Raw genomic sequence first — 19,367 nt, forward strand, 5'->3', positions numbered from 1 at the left:
ATAAACACAAGTAGAAGTATACAGTAATTGATGAGATTGCCTCATTTTCAAGATCTATTCACCCACCTAGAAAAATGTCTGTTTCTGCATTAGCTAAGGGTAGGTTAGATGACTACTAAGATCTCTTTCATGTTTTGAGACAGTGTAGCACAGTACTAGTATAAGCTCTGGAGTCAGGGTGACTGTATATATAGACTCAAATTTATTTAGTTATATCAGCATATCATCCTGGACAAGTTACTTAATCTTTCTTGGTTTTACTTTTCTAATCTGTAAAATAGGGACAATACCAGTTTTAAGGATTTAAAGGAGTTAATAAAATACATGTAAAGAGCTTAGAAAATTCCTAGAATAAAGTAAAAAATCAGGAAAGCTGTTTATTTTTGAACCCAAAAATATTTACCAAGCACCTCTATCTGCTGGACATCAATTTAGCACCAAGGTTTTAAGAGAATTTATAATTTTTTATTCTAGTGAAAGTGACATAAGATGCCCAACATGAAAGGTCACAAGTAACACAAATAAAGCTGGATAAAAAGAATAGAAAGTAATGGCTGCTATTTTTAAAAGTGTGGTCAAGAAAGGATATTCTGATAACTGAAAAATATATGAATGTTACAAGAAAACAAGCTAAGACAATATCTCAGTGAACAGTACTCTGAGATGATACAACAGCAAGTAGGCCAGCTGGGATGGAAAAGTAAAAAATGTGAAAAAAGTGGAAGGCCAAATCCTCTTGGCACCTTAAAATAACTGTGAAGGACATCAGATGCCTTAAACTCTCACCGATATATATAGGCTAATTTTTATTATCACATCATAATGCTTAACCTGCCACATTAAATGACAGAGAACCAATAAAAACACTAACAGTTCTAGAAGCATCTGCTTTATCCAGTCTGAAACAAGCAACAGTTAGCAAAAGCTAAATAACTGGACCATAATTCTTCAATTATCTCATACTGAAAGGAACACAAGAAAGTAAATTGTGATGACAAATTTGCTACCAGAGAACAGGAGGATAGAAAAGAGATCATGAATTTACAGAGGAATTAGTCTAATAAGTAAAAATCATATTGCTTATAAAAAAAGCAAAGCACCAAAACTAGAACTGCAATGTTTGTGTATTTAAAACTATGTAAAAACCTGTGGAAAATTCTGAAAGAGATGGGAATAGCAGACCACCTGACCTGCCTCTTGAGAAACCTATCTATATGCAGGTCAGGAAGCAACAGTTAGAACTGGACATGGAAAAACAGACTGGTTCCAAATAGGAAAAGGAGTCAAGGCTGCATATTGTCATCCTGATTATTTAACTTCTATGCAGAGTACATCATGAGGAACGCTGGGCTGGAAGAAGCACAAGCTGGAATCAAGATTGCCGGGAGAAATATCAATAACCTCACATATGCAGATGACACCACCCTTATGGCAGAAAGTAAAGAGGAACTCATAAGCCTCTTGAACAAAGTGAAAGAGGAGAGTGAAAAGGTTGACTTGAAGCTCAACATTCAGAAAACTAAGATCATGGCATCTGGTCCCATCACTTCATGGGAAAAAGACGGGGAAACAGTGGAAACAGCATCAGATTTTATTTTATGGGCTCCAGAATCACTGCAGATGGTGATTGCAGCCATGAAATTAAAAGACACTGACTCCTTGGAAGGGAAGTTATGACCAACCTAGATAGCATATTAAAAGGCAGAGACATTACTTTGCCAACTAGTCAAGACTATGGTTTTTCCAGTGGTCATGTATGGATGTGAGAGTTGGACTATAAAGAAATCTGAATACTGAAGAATTGATGCTTTTGAACTGTGGTATTGTAGAAGACTCTTGAGAGTCCCTTGAACTGCAAGGAGATCCAACCAGTCCATCCTAATGGAGACCAGTCCTGGGTGTTCACTGGAAGGATTGATGCTGAGGCTGAAACTCCAATACTTGGGCCACCTCATGCGATGAGTTGACTCACTGGAAAAGACCCTGATGCTGGGAGGGATTGGGGGCAGGAGAAGGGGACAACAGAGGATGAGATGGCTGGATGGCATCACCGACTCAATGCACATGAGTCTGGGAGAACTCCGGGAGTTGGTGATGGACAGGGAGGCCTGGCGTGCTGTAATTCACGGGGTCGCAAAGAGTCGGGCACGACTGAGTGACTGAACTGAACTGAAAGTATAATATCTGTGCATTTAAAATCCACATTATAAAGTAACTAAAGGTTGATTTCTAACCAAGAATTGCAGATCTTTCTTTTAAAGAAGATGTGAGAGGATAACGACATGATGAATACTAAAATATTTTCTCAGTTCTTATTGTATGTCAGGGACTATTCTGAGTACCTAAGCAGCTGAAACCTATCACCTAAAGTGATTCTCAACCCAAAGTCAAAGCTCTTGAGTGACAGGAAAATCCACGATAGCCTGACTTGAAAAACTGAGTTCTTAATCACTGGGTTGTATTGCCTCTCCTTTTAGTTACACTGAGTCTTGCTCTCTATTCACTCAGCAAAATACTGATCTTGCAGGAATAGACTTCACCTGTCTATTTGCTCAATTTTCAGTAAATCAGATTACTACATTTAGACTTCTCAAGTGCTACACCTGAAATACAAGCTACTTATTAACGCTATATACCATATTCTTAAGTAATTTAAAATAGAAGGCACAAGTAACCACCAAAAGTTTCACAAAGAAAAAGCCGTATTTTTAAACGTGTCTTTCCTATTTTGTTTGTAAATTCAAAAATTTTGGTGGCACAAATTTAAATTCTTTCAAAAACTAGATAGCTGTTATATACAGACTCATTCAGTATAAATCACTTTAGCCCTGAGATCTTTCTACCAGCCTTCTAGAGCTACTTAAAACGTTTCTTCAGCTCTTTCACATCTTTATTAAAATGCTAAGCACATTTTTCATCCTGTTTAAAAGGCACAAGATAATTTAAAAGACTACATAAAAATAATAATAAATAAAAGAGTGGGAGGTGGGAGGGAGGTTCAAGAGGGAGGGAACAAAGGTATACCTATGGCTGATTCATGCTGATGTGTGGCAGAAACCAATACAACATTGTAAAGCAATTATCCTCCAATTAAAAATAAAGTTTTAAAAAGAAAAACAAACAAACAAACAATAAACCTAACAATGTTTGTATTGTAATCTGTGGAAAGTAATACATTCAAACTACAAATGTAAACAGATGACTGGCTGGAACTTTGAACATGGTCACTGGAGGAAAAGCGTCACGATACAACAGAATGAAGACGACTAAAAGTCAAGAATTTTGAGTCTCAGTCTCCTTTAGCTAGGCAATTCACCTCTCTAGGCTTTCTGCTTTATCATTTGTAAAACAGAAGCAAATGAAGATGCTGCTGGAAGAACTTGCTAGCTCTATGATTTCGTATAATTTATAAATTTCACATAAATTCATATATCTTATATAAATTTATAAATTTCAAATAAACTCACACAATTTCATTTCATGACAACTTTATGTCAGGTTAAAATAATTAACACTCTAGGCTTGTTTGTTCACATTTTTGAAATATTTTAAAGCCAAATCAATAAAAACTGTATTACCTTAAGTTCAGCAACTTGTGATGAAATATGCCACATAAGGCTTTCACTTAGGAACTTCATACCATATGGGCCAAGCAGCTCTGATAATGACCTCATTTCTGAAAGGAAATGGAATTTTATACTTTGACAAAAAAAATTTTTTAAGAAGCAAATTATTAATTGAAAACTCTAAAAAAAGTCTCTAGAATAAGAAAGAACATGAAGGCCTAGGTAAGTCTAAAATTAATGTTTGATTATCCATATAATTGAATGAAAATAGTCATAATAGAATCAAAAACCAAAAGAATCAAGGTTTATTCATTCTCTAAAATATGCCAGAGTATTATTCACCTGATATGTCAGAATATTCCTCTGCATTAAATGTTAATTCATTTTCTGTAGGTAAGTTCACAAATGCTTTCATTGCAGGGAAATAAGCTATATGACCATTGCTGACTTGTCTTAACAAAGTTTCCAAATACCTAAGGAGAAGAATAAATTTGCAACTGGAGAAATTAATTAAAAATTTATTAAGGTATACATTCTTGTATAAAATTTTAAAGTTGACTAATAACATGAACAAGCATTAATCCATTTAAAAAAACTTTTGTAAGTTGTTCATTACAAATAAATTTTTTATCATTCCAAATTTCTAAATATGTTTCTTACCAATTTGTGTACAGACTTGTAATGGTTGGTTCTCCATGACTGTCTAAATGCTGTGTTTGTTGAAGAAGAACATTATTAAATACTCTTGTAATATCAATTTGCACATAGTTTTCTATTGATTGGAGGACAGTCATGTATGCTCTTACACTTGTTAGAAGCTCTGATGGTTTTGCAATTTCCTGTGTGGCTTGATTATACATAGTCATTCCAACAATTGACCTGGAGCGGGGATGGTAGAAAAAATTGAAAAGCTCTAATTTTTGTATTTCTGTAAATAGGCCATTCAATCTACAATTCATGAAATTACTACTCTCATTATCTTCCAAAGCAACAACTTTAAAAAAGGATATACTTAGTAGATATACAGGAATGAAATGGGCATGCAAGTGATTAAAAAAATACTAAGGGCATCAGCAATAAAAATGATTTAAGAATAAAGAGGGTTTTAAAAATTCCTTTAACATGATATATTATCTCTAGCAAGTAAATGGACTATTCAAGTCTACTGCTTGAATTCCTTTAGCACTATTACGCACCAGTAGTTTTTTACGCCTTATATATATTACCTACAGTCTTCATGTTTAATAACCCTACTATGCAGTTATCACCATCATTTCATAGAGGAAAGAACAAACCTGAGGTACAGAACTCAAGTAAACTGATCAAGGTCACTTTGGAAGTGCACGCATGCATGTGTGCTAAGTCACTTCAGTTGTATTTGCCTCTTTGCGACCCTATGGACAGTAGCCCACCAGGTTCCTGTGTCCATGGGATTCTCCAGGCAAGAATACTGGAAGTGGGTGCCATGCTCTCCTCCAGGGGATCTTCCTGACCCCAGGGTTCGAACGTGTGTTTCCTGTGGTTCCTTCATTGCAGGTAGATTCTTTACTGCTGAGCTACCAGGAAAACCCTAAAATTCCCTAATCGTTAGATTTATAAAGATCTTAGACTTGCATCTGTAAGGATAAATTCATAAAGACAACAGACAAACCCCATCACTAGTAACAGTCCCAGAAGAACAACTCAAGATGAAAACTGTTCTCCTTGTACACAGCCACTAAGTCTTTACGATTGTGTGCAAGTGATCAGCAAAAATCAATCAACTAATACTCACAGGCTATTTGTCCTGGCATAAAAATATTTCCCAGGTAAACAAGTATACAGCCTTGCCTTGAAACCTGATCACTAAGTCAACGTTCGATAAAAAGAACATCTGCTTCTCTGTGGATTAATGGACCAGACTGTTTAGAGAAGGAAAACAAGGGAGCTGCAAACTGAACCCTACCTTCCATACAACACTGCACCAATCCACCGAGTTGAGAGTGATAAGTATCAGAAGGCATAAGGTCCTATGGTCTAAATACTGAAGCAGTTTTGGTTTCACTGTCAGGATGCCTTCCTTACTGAAGAAGAGCAAGAGAGTCTTTGCTCAACACCAGACTCTTTGCAACTGATGACTTGACACTCAATTTACTGCCTATTTACATATTCTATTTTCTTCTATAGTTGTTGCAGTTCTAAGTTTTATACAATTTTATTATTACTCATATTTCTTAACACAATGTTACACATAAGGCACAAATACTTGTTAGTGACCACAACCTTTAGCCAAACCTTTTGAAAATCCTTTGGCAAAATTTCTTTCATAAATTGTTCTAAGGCCTTTAAGAAAAATGTACTGAATCAATCAGTATTTTCTTTAATAAATAAATGCGTAACTTTGGAAAAAGGCTGAAGCAACATTTACAAAATTTCTGACTTGTTACATAAAATACCAAGAAACATAACTTATAAACCTAATTAGAATTGAGTCCCTCACGGGTCTAGAATTCTACTGGCATAACAGCATACTTTGGAGTTCACAAGACTTTAGTGTTCATCCAACCCTGAGGTTTTCACACATTTGACTGTGACCTGCTATAAGATATGTATCTAACATCACCAACTCAGTACACAAAAATATACACCTAACTGAAAAGTTCCATGAAACAATATTTCTACTTACACGCAATGCACTGAGTTTTCCCTCCTATTTCTTCTTCCATCTTTCCTTTCCTCCCTCTTTTTTCTTCCATTAAATGTTCACTACAACTTTCTAAGCTGAGTCCATGATCCTACCGGGCTGCCACCTGCCAGCTGAAGTACACCAATTTGCCCCCATCTTCTCCTTAGACAGCATATTAAAAAGCAGAGACATTACTTTGCCAACAAAGGTCCATATAGTCAAAGATATGGTTTTTCCAGTAGTCATGTATGGATGTGAGAGTTGGACCATAAAGAAGGCTGAAAGTGAAAGTCGCTCAGTCATGTCCGACTCTGCAACCCCATAGACTATACAATCCATGGAATTCTCCAGGCCAGAATACTGGACTGAGTAGCAGTTCCCTTCTCCAGGGGATCTTCCTAACCCAGGGATCGAACCCAGGTCTCCCGCACTGCAGGCGGATTCTTTACCAGCTGAGCCACAAGGGAAACAAAGAAGGCTGAGCGCCAAAGAACTGATGCTTTTGAACTGCAGTGCTGGAGAAGACTCTTGACAGTCCTTGGACTGCAAGGAGATCAAACCAGTCAATCCTAAAGGAAATCAACCCTGAATATTCACTGGAAGGACTGACCCTAGAGCTTAAGAAGCTCTAATACTTTGGCCACCTAATGCAAAGAGCTGACTCATTAGAAAAGACCCTGACACTGGGAAAAACTGAAGGCAGGAGGAGAAGGGGACGACAGAGGATGAGATGGTTGGATGACATCACCATCTCAATGGATGGGAGTTTGAGCAAGCTCAGGGAGTTGGTGATGGACAGGGAAGCCTGGTGTGCTACACTCCATGGGGTCGCAAAGAGTTGGACACAACTGAGCAACTGAACTGAACTGTCATAAGGAAGTTAAGGCTCACAGAGATTCACTAGCCTCTCCGGTGTTACAATGAGTTAATAAGTGTGGGATAAGACTGGGTAATTTAAGTAATTCCCAGTTCACTATTCTTCATACTTCCCAGTTATTTTTTTATACTACAGTTTTACTAATTTGTATGCCATTTCTACTAATGCTTTCCCTCATAAAAGTAAAGACTGCATAGATATGAAGAATAAATAAAACAAACTCATTAACTTAATCAACAAACAAAAACAGTTTATATTCTTTCTTACTTAGTAAAGCGGATTTCCAGATGAGAAGTCAAATATTCTCGTGGGGTAAAGGTATGTTCCCAAACTGCCATGTTTGGTACATAATTTATAGAGAAACACAACTCGGAAAGTGCAGTGTGCAACTTATCAAGGCTGAAAAACATTAATAAACAGTAAAGAAAAAAATTAACATTTCATAACAGCAATATGAAATTAATTTCATATCAGAATAGTAACGGCAAAATTCAACTTTTCCTCTCTCTTAAACTGACATATTCAATATATAATATATAACAAGATGCCAAAATAGTGTCAGACATCTAATTTCAAATAAACTGAAAATTACAGATTGCTTATAATATACCCCCTCCATATTTTTAGACAGATTCCTGGCCTTCAGTATTCAACATATAAACATGTATTTTCTTCAAAAATCCAAAATAAGTACTTTTGGATTAAATAAGCACTAACTGGCTAATCAAGTACACAAATGTCAAAAAACATTAACAACCGGGAAATGAAGAATTTACAATTACCAGCATTTCCTCAGTACTAATGCCATACAAAAAAAAACAAACAAAAAACAAACACCTCTTCTCCCTGTAACAAGAAGATACAGTAACAGTGGATGGCTTACTTGGTCACGACCAGCCTGTTTTTCCTCATGCTTTCAACTCCTGGTTTTTCCCTTTCAGGTTCCCCTTTCTTACCAGTCTGTTTTTTCGACTTCTTATTCACTGCTTGACTGATGGTTTTGGCACAATGTTTGGGCAACAACTAAATTTAAAAACAAATGAAATCATATATACCAATTACTCTGAAAACAGTAGCTAGTGAAACAAACCTTAGCTAAGCCCAGACTATGCGGCAAATATACCAGCAGTAAGAACAGAGGTAATCAGTGAGATGTAGCATTTACCGAGCCAGCTTGGAGAACCCATTCAGCTTGGAGAACACAGAAACAGGTAAATCTTGTGTGAAGAGACATTTCATAGAGGCAGTTATATCAAAGCTACAGTGCAAGGACAAATTAAAAAATACCAGGCAAGCAAGGAATAAGTACACGTTTCTGAAAGGAAAATGGCCTGTGAAGACCAAAACAGGTTCAATGTGCTCTGAACCTAATTAGAATGACTCAGTAGTGGAGAATAAAATGCTGGAGAGAGATGTTTGAGCTACCTTGGGAAGGGACTTGAATGCCAAGCTAGAGGCTGGATTTTAAACCATAACCCTAAACTATAAAACTCCTAGAGGAGAACATAGGCAAAACACTCTCCAACATAAATCACAGCAGGATCCTCCATGACCCTCCTCCCAGAATACTGGAAATAAAAGCAAAAATAAACAAATGGGACCTAATTAAAATTAAAAGCTTCTGCACAGCAAAGGAAACTATAAGCAAGGTGTAAAGACAGCCTTCAGAATGGGAGACAATAATAGCAAATGAAACAACTGACAAAGAATTAATCTCCAAAATATACAAGCAGCTCCTGCAGCTCAATTCCAGAAAAACAAACGACCCAATCAAAAAATGGGCCAAAGAACTAAACGGACATTTCTCCAAAGAAGACATACAGATGGCTAACAAACACATGAAAAGATGCTCAACATCACTCATAATCAGAGAAATGCAAATCAAAACCACAATGAGATACCATTTCATACCAGTCAGAATGGCTGCTATCCAAAAGTCTACATGCAATAAATGCTGGAGAGGGTGTGGAGAGAAGGGAACCCTCTTACACTGTTGGTGGGAATGCAAACTAGTACAGCCACTATGGAGAACAGTGTGGAGATTCCTTTAAAAACTGGAAATAGAACTGCCATATGACCCAGCAATCACACTCCTGGGCGTACACACCGAGGAAACCAGAATTGAAAGAGACACATGTACTCCAATGTTCATTGCAGCACTGTTTATAATAGCGAGGACATGGAAGCAACCTAGATGCCCATCTGCAGACGAATGGATAAGAAAGCTTTGGTACATATACACAATGGAGTATTACTCAGCCATTACAAAGAATACATTTGAATCAGTTCTAATGAGGTGGATGAAACTGGAGCCTATTATACAGAGTGAAGTAAGCCAGAAAGAAAAACACCAATACAGTATACTAACGCATATATATCTGGAATTTAGAAAGATGGTAATGATAACCCTATATATGAGACAGCAAAAGAGACCCAGGTGTATAGAACAGTCTTTGGGACTCTGTGGGAGAGGGTGAGGGTGGGATGATTTGGGAGAATGGCACTGAAACATGTATATTATCATTGTGAAACGAATCGCCAGTCCAGGTTCGACTCATGATACAGGATGCTCGGGGCTGGTGCACGGGGATGACCCAGAGGGAGGATAAGAGGAGGAGGGAGGTGGAAGAGGGGTTCAAGAAGGGAAACACATGTACACCGGGGGCGAATTCATGTCAATGTATGGCAAAACCAACCAATATAATATTGTAATTAGCCTCCAATTAAAAAAAAGAGGTAATGAGATTTACTGAGAGTTTGAGGATAAAATTAAAAATGGGGAAAAAAAAACTAGCTTAGAGATGATTTTCTTGCCTTCAACACAATTTTCCTATTTGTAAGGAAACATTTAAATTATTACCTGGTCACTAAGAGTACACTGTTCTGTGCAAATATCAGTGATGAGATTTCGAGCTTGTTTGGCCATTTCATCAAGGAACATATTACATAAGGAAAGACTGCGATCTCCAATATGATGTCTCTGTTAAAGAAAAATAGTAACAAAAACAATAAAAATTATAACAAAGTAATTTGAATTAACAAATCTAGACAAACCTAGAAAGCATATTAAAAATCAGAGACATTACTTTGCTGACAAAGGTCCATCTAGTCAAAGCTATAGTTTTTCCAGCAGTCACGAATGGATGTGAGAGTTGGACCATAAAAAAAGCTGAGTGCTGAAGAACTGATGCTTTGAACTGTGGTGTTGGAAAAGACTCTTGAGAGTCCAGTCAATCCTAAAGGAAATCAGTCCTGAATATTCATTGGAAGGACTGATGCTGAAGCTCCAATCCTTTGCCACCTGATGCAAAGAACTGACTCATTGGAAAAGATCCTGATGTGGGGAAAGACTGAAGGCAGGAGGAGAACGGGACAACAGAGGATGAGATGGTTGGATGACATCATGGACTCGATGGACATGGGTTTGAGCAAGCTAAGCAAGCTCCGGGAGTTGGTGATGGATAGGGAAGCCTGGCGTGCTGCAGTTCATGGGGTCACAAAGTGTCGGACAGGCCTGAGAGACTGAACTAACTAATTTGAATTAAGAGTTTTTAAATGAACATAGAAAATAAGGTTCAAGCCTATCCTACATAAGGAGTGAATATGGGAGATGTTATAGATCTCTTTTATCTCTTATAAAAACTAACCTACCATATCGCATTTGCACACAATTGACACAAAGTAAGTACTTGGTGATTATACAAGTATGACTGGAAGCAATCTGAAAGGACCATTATTTTCCTTAAAATGAAAAAATATTCAAATTCTATAATGTCCTATATCTAGTTCTTAAATACTAAAGTATCAAACATATGATATGAAAGAACAGATTTAGAGTAATATTTGCTGATCTCACTTGATTATATTTTTCTGTGTGTATATATATACATATATTTGTCTTAGCAAAGAATTTTGTAGTGTATAAACAGAAAACAAGTGCTCAAATATTTAAATAATATCATTAAAAATCGAGTCAGTAAAACAAATTCACGGGTCATTCAATTCTCTAAAATCCAACTCGCCATCCCAGAAGAGGAAAAAAAAAATGACCATGCATGCGTTTTCTGAACTCAATAGGGGAAAAAAAGATTATCTCTAACTTCTGGTAGATTATATATGCATGTGTAGATACATGTGCTGTGCTGTGCTTAGTGCTCAGCCGTGTCCGGCTCTCTGCGACCCCACGGACTGTAGCCCATCAGGCTTCTCTGTCCATGGGGATTCTCCGGGGAAGAAGACTAGAGTGCATTGCCATGCTGTCCTGCAGGGAATCTTCCCAATCCAAAGATCAAAACCAGATCTCCTGCACTGCAGGCGGATTCATTACCTTCTGAGCCACCAGGGAAGCCCTGTAGATACAAACACTCATTCAAATCCATCTATTTCTAGCTACAGAATTCTGTATCCTTTTAGTTTTGGTGGGTGCTCCAATAGTTTAACAGGTTTTTCTTGTTAACGGTAATTGGAATGTTGAATATATAATACTGTAAAATGTTGCCCTACACAATGTGTAATACTTTACAAAGAGACAGATTTTTACTTTATTTAAAAATTTTTTATTGAAGTACAGTTGATTTAAAATGTGTGTTAAGTTTCTGGAAACAGATTTTTATAAGCTTTCCTTCCCTGACCTTCCATAATTATATGACAAAAACATGTAGACATTACAAACGTTATTTATACGCTGAAATAAATGTAATATAAAAGAATATAAAAATACTTACACAACTGTTCTTAGATGTACCATATTACCTTATAACATATTTTATTTAAAATGCCCTTTAAAACTTGGATAAAACTTGGATAGGAAGCAAAACCAAAAGGGATCTACAGACCAGATATAATTAAATAATGGTTCACTTTACTTAAGGAAAGATATCAAATTATAGACATTTGGATTTTTTTTAACCAAATTCCGACTCCTGAAAGATAATACATCCCTTGCCATCCCTTCTTCCTGAAAAAAAAGACATGAACTAGCATTGCTTCAAACTAACTTATTTAAAATACAGATCTGACTTCACTAGTTCTCTTCAATGGCTCAAAAATGCTGAGACTGGAAAGCAAAACAACCAAAGTATAACTCTGGCTCTGTGCTGCGAACAGGATAATGGCAGAAGCAGAGACCACATAGGAGACAGTAACAATCATCCAGGCAAAAGATGATGGGGCTTGTTCAAAGGTGAGAAGAGGCAGGAGTCTGAATATTTATGTAAAAGTAGAGCCAAAAACAGAAAAGGCTTCAAGTTGGGGTAGATGTGGAAAAATCAATGATTCTATTCTGGACATGGTACACTTCAGATGGCTAAAAATACCTAGGTTGCAGTATAGAGAAAAATCTAACTTGAAGGGAAAGATCTGAGCTGCAGATATAGATTTAGGAGCCACTCGGATACGACTGAAGTGACTTAGCAGCAGCAGCAGCAGCAGCATAAACAAGCGGAGAAGGCAATGGCAAGCCACTCCAGTACTATTGCCTAGAAAATCCCATGGACGGAGAAGCCTGATAGGCTGCAGTCCATGGGGCCGCGAAGAGTCGGACGCGACTGAGCGACTTCACTTTCACACATTGGAGAAGGAAATGGCAACCCACTCCAGTGTTCTTGCCTGGAGAATCCCAGGGACGGGGAAGCCTGGTGGGCTGTCCTCTATGGGGTCGCACAGAGTCGGACACGACTGAAGTGACTTAGCAGCAGCAGCATAAACGAGATTTTTAAGCAGTGAGACCAAAAACGATAAATGGCCTACTATACTGGATGGTATAGTTATAGCAACTCAATACTTGCTGCTGCTGCTGCTAAGTCGCTTCAGTCGTGTCCGACTCTGTGTGATCCCACAGACGGCAGCCCACCAGGCTCCCCTGTCCCTGCGATTCTCCAGGCAAGAACACTGGAGTGGGTTGCCATTTCCTTCTCCAATGTGTGAAAGTGAAGTCGCTCAGTCGTGTCCAACTCTTAGTGATCCCATGGATTGCAGCCTACCAGGCTCCTCTGTCCGTGGGATTTTCCAGGCAAGAGTACTGGAGTGGGTTGCCATTGCCTTCTCTGAACTCAGTACTTAGGTTCCCATTGGTACTGGCTACCATTATCTAGGAATCCTGCTGACCCAGGATGGTGTGAATTTCAAATCTAATTCATACTATCTTTCTGCAAATTCACTGTAAGTACTCGAGCTTAAAATAAGGGCTCAGCATTAAAAAGTCATTTTACAGTCCTTTTCTATAACCTTTCTGATCTAAATGAGATGAAAGGCTAAAACTAAAACTATAAATGAAAACTGCACTGAGAACTATTAACTCTACACACCAACTTACTCCATCCTCTCCCAAAGGTGAATTCCCTCAGTGTTCCAAGAGCACCCCATGTATACTTCTACCACAACACAGATCATCAAATCATGGATTTGTCTAGGGTAAAGACTGTGCCTTTGCATCCTTGCAATTACAGGTTTAAGAAAGCTGGCTGGAATGTAACATGCTTTAACAAATGAGCTAAATGAAAATCAGAATAGTACCAGTCATGTCCAACTCGATTACCTCAAGGACTGTAGCCTGCCAGGCTCCTCTGTCCATGGGCTTCTCCAGGGAAGAATACTGGAATGGGTTGCCATGCCCTCCTCCAGGCGATCTTCCTGACCCAGGGATTGAACCCATGTCTCCTGCTTGGCAGGTGAATTCTTTACCACTAAGCTACCTGAGAAGTATATATTTATATGTGTGTGCATGCACACAAAATTGTCCAGTTTTGCTCAACTCTTTGTAACCCTATGGACTGTAACCCACCAGGCTCCTCTGTCCATGGGATTCTCCAGGCAAGAACAATGGAGTGGGTTGCCATGCCCTTCTCCAGAGGATCTTCCCATTCCAGGGATCAAACGCTCGTCTTTCACATCTCCTACACTGGCAGGTGGGTTCTTTACCACTAGCACCACATTGGAAGCGTGCATGCGTGCGTACGTGGGGGGGGGGGGCTTCCCTCATAGCACAATGGGTAAAGAATCTGCCTGCAATGCAGGAGACCTGGGTTTGATCCCTGGTTCAGGAAGATCCCCTGGAGAAGGAAACTGCAACCCACTCCAGTATTCTTGCCTGGAGAATCCCTTGGACAGAGGAGCCTGGCAGGCTACGGTCCATGGGGTTGCAAGAGTTGGACATGACTTAGCAAATAAACCACCACCATATATATAACGACAAAGGAAAAAAGGAAAGGAAAAGCAGCAACGGGGATGGAGATATTGTTGAGGATTTTCAATGCCTGAGAAGTTTCTACATTCTCCACATGCAATGGAGAACTCTAATGGTACTTTAAGAAGGAAAGAGGCACTGTGCTTGTCTTTAAGGCAAAAATACTGAAGGAAGAAAAATTATTTAGGTGTAGATATGAAAACCTTTGAAAAGCTGAACTACAATAGTGCCAACAGCAATGGAAAGTAAAGGATGGAGTCAAGAAATTATATTACACAAATAAAATTAAGACGACATGATGAGTAATTAATGTGAAGGATGACAGTGAGGAAGAAACTGACATCTTTTATCACACATGACATTACAGTACATCTTAGGTATCATGATTAGGAGGAAAAATCTTGCATTCTAAAAAATCTATACATCTATTAAAATTGGTGGTGTCACATCATCTCACAGCTATCAATTAATCCTAAAAGCACTCCCCAATAAATTTCCTGTAGGATTATTGAAAAACAACCTGCAATAGAGAGTACCTAAACCTAGACAGCATATTAAAAAGCAGAGACATTACTTTGCCAACCAAGGTCCGTCTAGTCAAGGCTATGGTTTTTCCAGTGGTCATGTATGGATGTGAGAGTTGGACTGTGAAGAAAGCTGAGCGCCGAAGAACTGATGTTTTTGAACTGTGGTGTTGGAGAAGACTCTTGAGAGTCCCTTGGACTGCAAGGAGATCAGTCCTGGGTGTTCATTGGAAGGACTGATGCTAAAGCTGAAACTCCAATACTCTGGCCACCTCATGCAACGAGTTGACTCACTGGAAAAGACTCTGATGCTGGGAGGGATTGGGGGCAGGAGGAGAAGGGACAACAGAGAATGAGATGTCTGGATGGCATCACCGACTCAATGGCCATGAGTTTGTGTGAACTCCAGGAGTTGGTAATGGACAGGGAAGCCTGGCGTGCTGTGATTCATGAGGTCTAAAGAGTCGGACATGACTGAGCGACTGAACTGAACGCTTAAAGAAAATAATAATGCTACTGCTCTTTGTAAGTTTCTTTTCTACAAGTTCTGTAGTTCTAAGTAAAAGGATTCAACACTAAGTTATTTTTTAAAATACTATTTAATATATACTTATTATACTCACTAAGTGTTATTTTTCTTCTTGGACAATTAGAAGAAATACTGAGAGTACATTTTTGATAGATACTTGCTATGTATAAAACTACAGAGTACTTTAATTACTCAGTAACTGTGTGTGCCAGTATGTGAATTCTTACAAACACTGGCAAATCTCAATTTTGCTTACTGTATCTATTATATTAACAAGTCAGTGAAATTCTTCTTTGAAATGCTTATATTTGACAGTAATTCAGAGAAGGCAATGGCAAGCCACTCCAGTACTCTTGCCTAGAAAACCCCATGGATGGAGGAGCCTGGTGGGCTGCAGTCCGTGGGGTCGCTAAGGGTCGGACACGACTGAGCGACTTCACTTTCACTTTTCACTTTCACACACTGGAGAAGGAAATGGCAACCCCCTCCAGTGTTCTTGCCTAGAGAATCCCAGGGACGGGGGAGCCTGGTGGGCTTCCATCTATGGGGTCACACAGAGTCGGACACGACTGAAGTGACTTAGCAGCAGCAGCAGACAGTAATTAGCAATTACTTCAATTAGCAAGTATTTTCAATAAGCGTTTCAGAGGAAAACTAAGCATATAAAAATCACTCACTATACATAACTTTACCATAAATATTAATACCTGACTATTTATTTTAATAAAGGTTAATTCCAAGTGCCTTTATGCTTGGGAAATCCCATGGACAGAGAAGCCTGACGGGCCACAGTCAATCGGGTATCAAAGGAATCAGACATGACTAAGTGACTAAACAATAAGTGATTTTATGAAGTGTTCTTAGAAACATGTATCTGTATTTATCCAATCATTTAAGTAAATATCACATTATATGCCTAATCAAGCATTCTTCTGACTCTATATAGAAAATACATTAGGTGGGCAGGTAGGTTAGGTAATTATGACTTTGTGAGTCTTTATGTTTGTGAACATTTGGTCAGTTGTATGCTTGGAGTAGCTTATTCTGCACACTATATTAATGACAATACTACTCTGAAATTACCTCTTCTGGACACAATTCATGTGTGCAACTCATAAAATGAGTGCAAAGTAGTGGAAATGCAATTGAGTATCTTGACTGAGAGGGTAACTCCAAACACTGTTGAAACATCTTCTCAAAAGCACGACTATAAAAACTGTAAAGAAACAAATTAAAAATCAGAATCACAATTTTTATAGTTAAAATTAAAGTTAGTTTAATTTGAATCAAGTAAATGAAAATTACCAACTGTAGCATTTATTCTCGTAGGAAAAGTTATTTTTCCAAAGAGTTCTCTTACATACCAATAACCATTTCAGAGTGATAAAAATATTATTTATATAACATTAACACATTTTAAAATAAAAGTTAAAGAGAAAATAAACCATATCTACAGCATTGAATATATACCATTCAAACCTTACAGCATCAGAAGTCATCAAAGCTAAGTCACTATCAATTTTAAGAAACACCATTATTTTACATACCACTAAGAAAGAAAAATACTGTCAATTAAACAATAATACACCATCAACTTTAAATTACTTCCAGATTGAAGAGATGTTAAATCTAAAGATAGATTTAATATATCTTGGAATAATAAACAGAAGTAGTAAACATGTCTTTATTTTGGATGTGACAAAGAATGTGGTTAAGAGCAAGTATGAATATAAATTAAATGACTGAAGATTTGCAAATTTTAAACATTATTCAAAGTGCCTTGCTTCCAGGAAAGAGAAGAGGAATTTATTTTTTTCTTTTTGAAATTAATTTATTTGGCTGTACTGGTTCTTAGCTGCAGCACGTGGGATCTCTGGTCTTCAGTGCGGTATGTGGGATCTAGTTCCCTGACCAGGGATAGAACCTAGGTCCCCTGCATTGGGAGTATGCAGTCCAAGCCAATGAACCACCAAAGAAGTCCCCAGAAGAGGAATTTCTAATTGTATCCTTTTTTTGACAATACATAGCTCAAAAATACCTAAACATAAAATGTTACATTTTCTTTACAAGGTACCTCTGGGTCAGACAAAAGGATAGGGCTCCAAATCTTAAAACTCTTACAAACTTGTTACACAATAACTATATTTCCTGAGTTCCTTTAAGAGATCCCTTATGTGTTTCTTCCCTGCCAAGTAATTTGGATTTCTTCCACTAAACTGCTAATTAAAGCCCAGCAACAAATTACAAAAATCAGTGTAGATTGGTTTTCTCCCCAAAACAAAATTAATCACAAGCTTTTCATAATGATCTCTATTCAATACAGAGAAACTACTATCACTATCCACTGAGACTATTTCAGCATTTTAGAATTAAAGGAACCTACCAGGCTATTCTCATCAGCTTCCCTAAAGGAAAAAAGATCAAGAAGCAGAAACAGAGTGGACACTGTACAGCTCTGAAATCAGAATACTTAAGTTTGAGTCCTGACACCACTATTTATTAATTTTGTCACAATCAAGCTCACTTATTCACTGAAATACTTATTAAGTACTTACTCTGTTAAGACACTAAGGAAACAAAAACTTGACCTCCTTCAAGAACCACATAATGTGGGGAGAAAAGGAGGAGCTGCAAACTACTAAGAATAACAAAAGAACTTTATAATAGAAGCAAAGGAGAGTGGAGCACAGTGGAGGGAACTGTCACATTATCATAATATTAATATCTAACTCAATACTACAGACTGAAAGCATGAGGTATTTAATTTCCAACATTTGCTCTATTTGACCCCAATCCAAATTTTTTTTCCTTTAATGACAAAATTTGAAGCGACTGTTCTTCACTTCTTCAAAGAAAGTGTAAAAATCAAATTCACATCAGTAAGAGGTGTACTTACAGAGAATTAAAAACAGACATAAAATCCCAACATAGTAAACTCCATTACTGGCAGGCTGTTCTCTATTCCCTTTATTCTTAGAATCTCTTATTAAACTGTCTTAAGCACCAGACTAATGTAATCAAGAAACATATCTTTGGATAATAAAAGTTTCAAATTCTAATTTAAAGAAAATTACAACATACCAAAATATGGAGAGATCTGATGTTTCCACCAACATTTCCACCAAGGAATCTACCATTTTTGTGTGAAAAATTATTGTATTCATCATCTTTCCAAGTTCTCTGTGATCTGAAAGGCTAAGTGAAGCCTTAGAGACACTAGTGTATGCCTAAAAAAGGAAAGAAAGAAACAAAAGTAGTTTAGGTAATGACTTCAGGTATAGACCAAGTCTTCAGGAGAAAAGAAAAAATACCCACTATTGAGAAATATTTAAAGTTTATTAAGAACATCATCTTTTAAAAATTGTCTACAGTGACTCAAACTTAAAATTCCTATCAAGAATTTAAGGAAACTGAAATACTATTCATAAAACAGAATCTAAAACATGGGTCAAAAAAAAAACAAAAAAAAAATAAATAAAACATGGGTCATTCAGCTTGAACTCCTAAAGTAAGTGAAGCTACATATCAAAGATATAAAACAATGAATTGTCACATGGTATCCCTACCAAAAGAACTTTTCAACTTAGTTCAAGAGAAAACACATATTCAAAACAGTGAGATGAAACTTAAGTACTGCAAATGTTGATTCAGGGAGGTTTTTGATTATACTGAATCATTAAAAACTGAAGAGCATAACACACTGTACTAATTGATGAATTCTAGAGAAGCCTTCTGAAGGTGGTAAAATTAGTGTTGATAAAAAAGGTGACATGTCTTAATCAAAACCATCAGGACAGGTTGTGAGGGAAAGAAATTCCATTAAAGAGGTACCAACTCACTGAAAGCAAAACCTGCCCTTGGGTGGTAGACATTTCACAAGCAAGGAGAACAACAGGAGGGACGCCTACAGAATAAACACCCTGTATCATGCTGAAGAATTTAAACTTTCTGATAAATCACCGAAGGTTCTGTGTGATGGATAATTACTGCTTAGAAAGACTGTTCTATACTGAGGTGGAAACA

General features: G+C 37.5%; 1 protein-coding gene across 1 annotated transcript in view; it reads right to left on the reverse strand.

Moving 5' to 3' along the window:
- NCKAP1 (NCK associated protein 1) overlaps positions 1–19,367 on the reverse strand; it is a 120,582-nt gene that overhangs the window by 24,625 nt on the left and 76,590 nt on the right. The window contains exons 16-23 of the mRNA XM_055398884.2: positions 18,426–18,571; positions 16,428–16,560; positions 9,969–10,088; positions 7,992–8,131; positions 7,376–7,507; positions 4,227–4,445; positions 3,909–4,039; positions 3,579–3,676 (exon numbers count right to left, since the gene is read on the reverse strand). Of these exons, the coding sequence (XP_055254859.1) occupies positions 3,579–3,676; positions 3,909–4,039; positions 4,227–4,445; positions 7,376–7,507; positions 7,992–8,131; positions 9,969–10,088; positions 16,428–16,560; positions 18,426–18,571 (1,119 nt within the window). The remainder of the gene's footprint in view (positions 1–3,578; positions 3,677–3,908; positions 4,040–4,226; positions 4,446–7,375; positions 7,508–7,991; positions 8,132–9,968; positions 10,089–16,427; positions 16,561–18,425; positions 18,572–19,367) is intronic.

Source organism: Moschus berezovskii, chromosome 2, assembly GCF_049115385.1.
Source record: "Moschus berezovskii isolate FMDL1 chromosome 2, NW_MosBer_1.0, whole genome shotgun sequence".
In the NCBI taxonomy this organism is placed as follows: Eukaryota; Metazoa; Chordata; class Mammalia; order Artiodactyla; family Moschidae; genus Moschus; species Moschus berezovskii.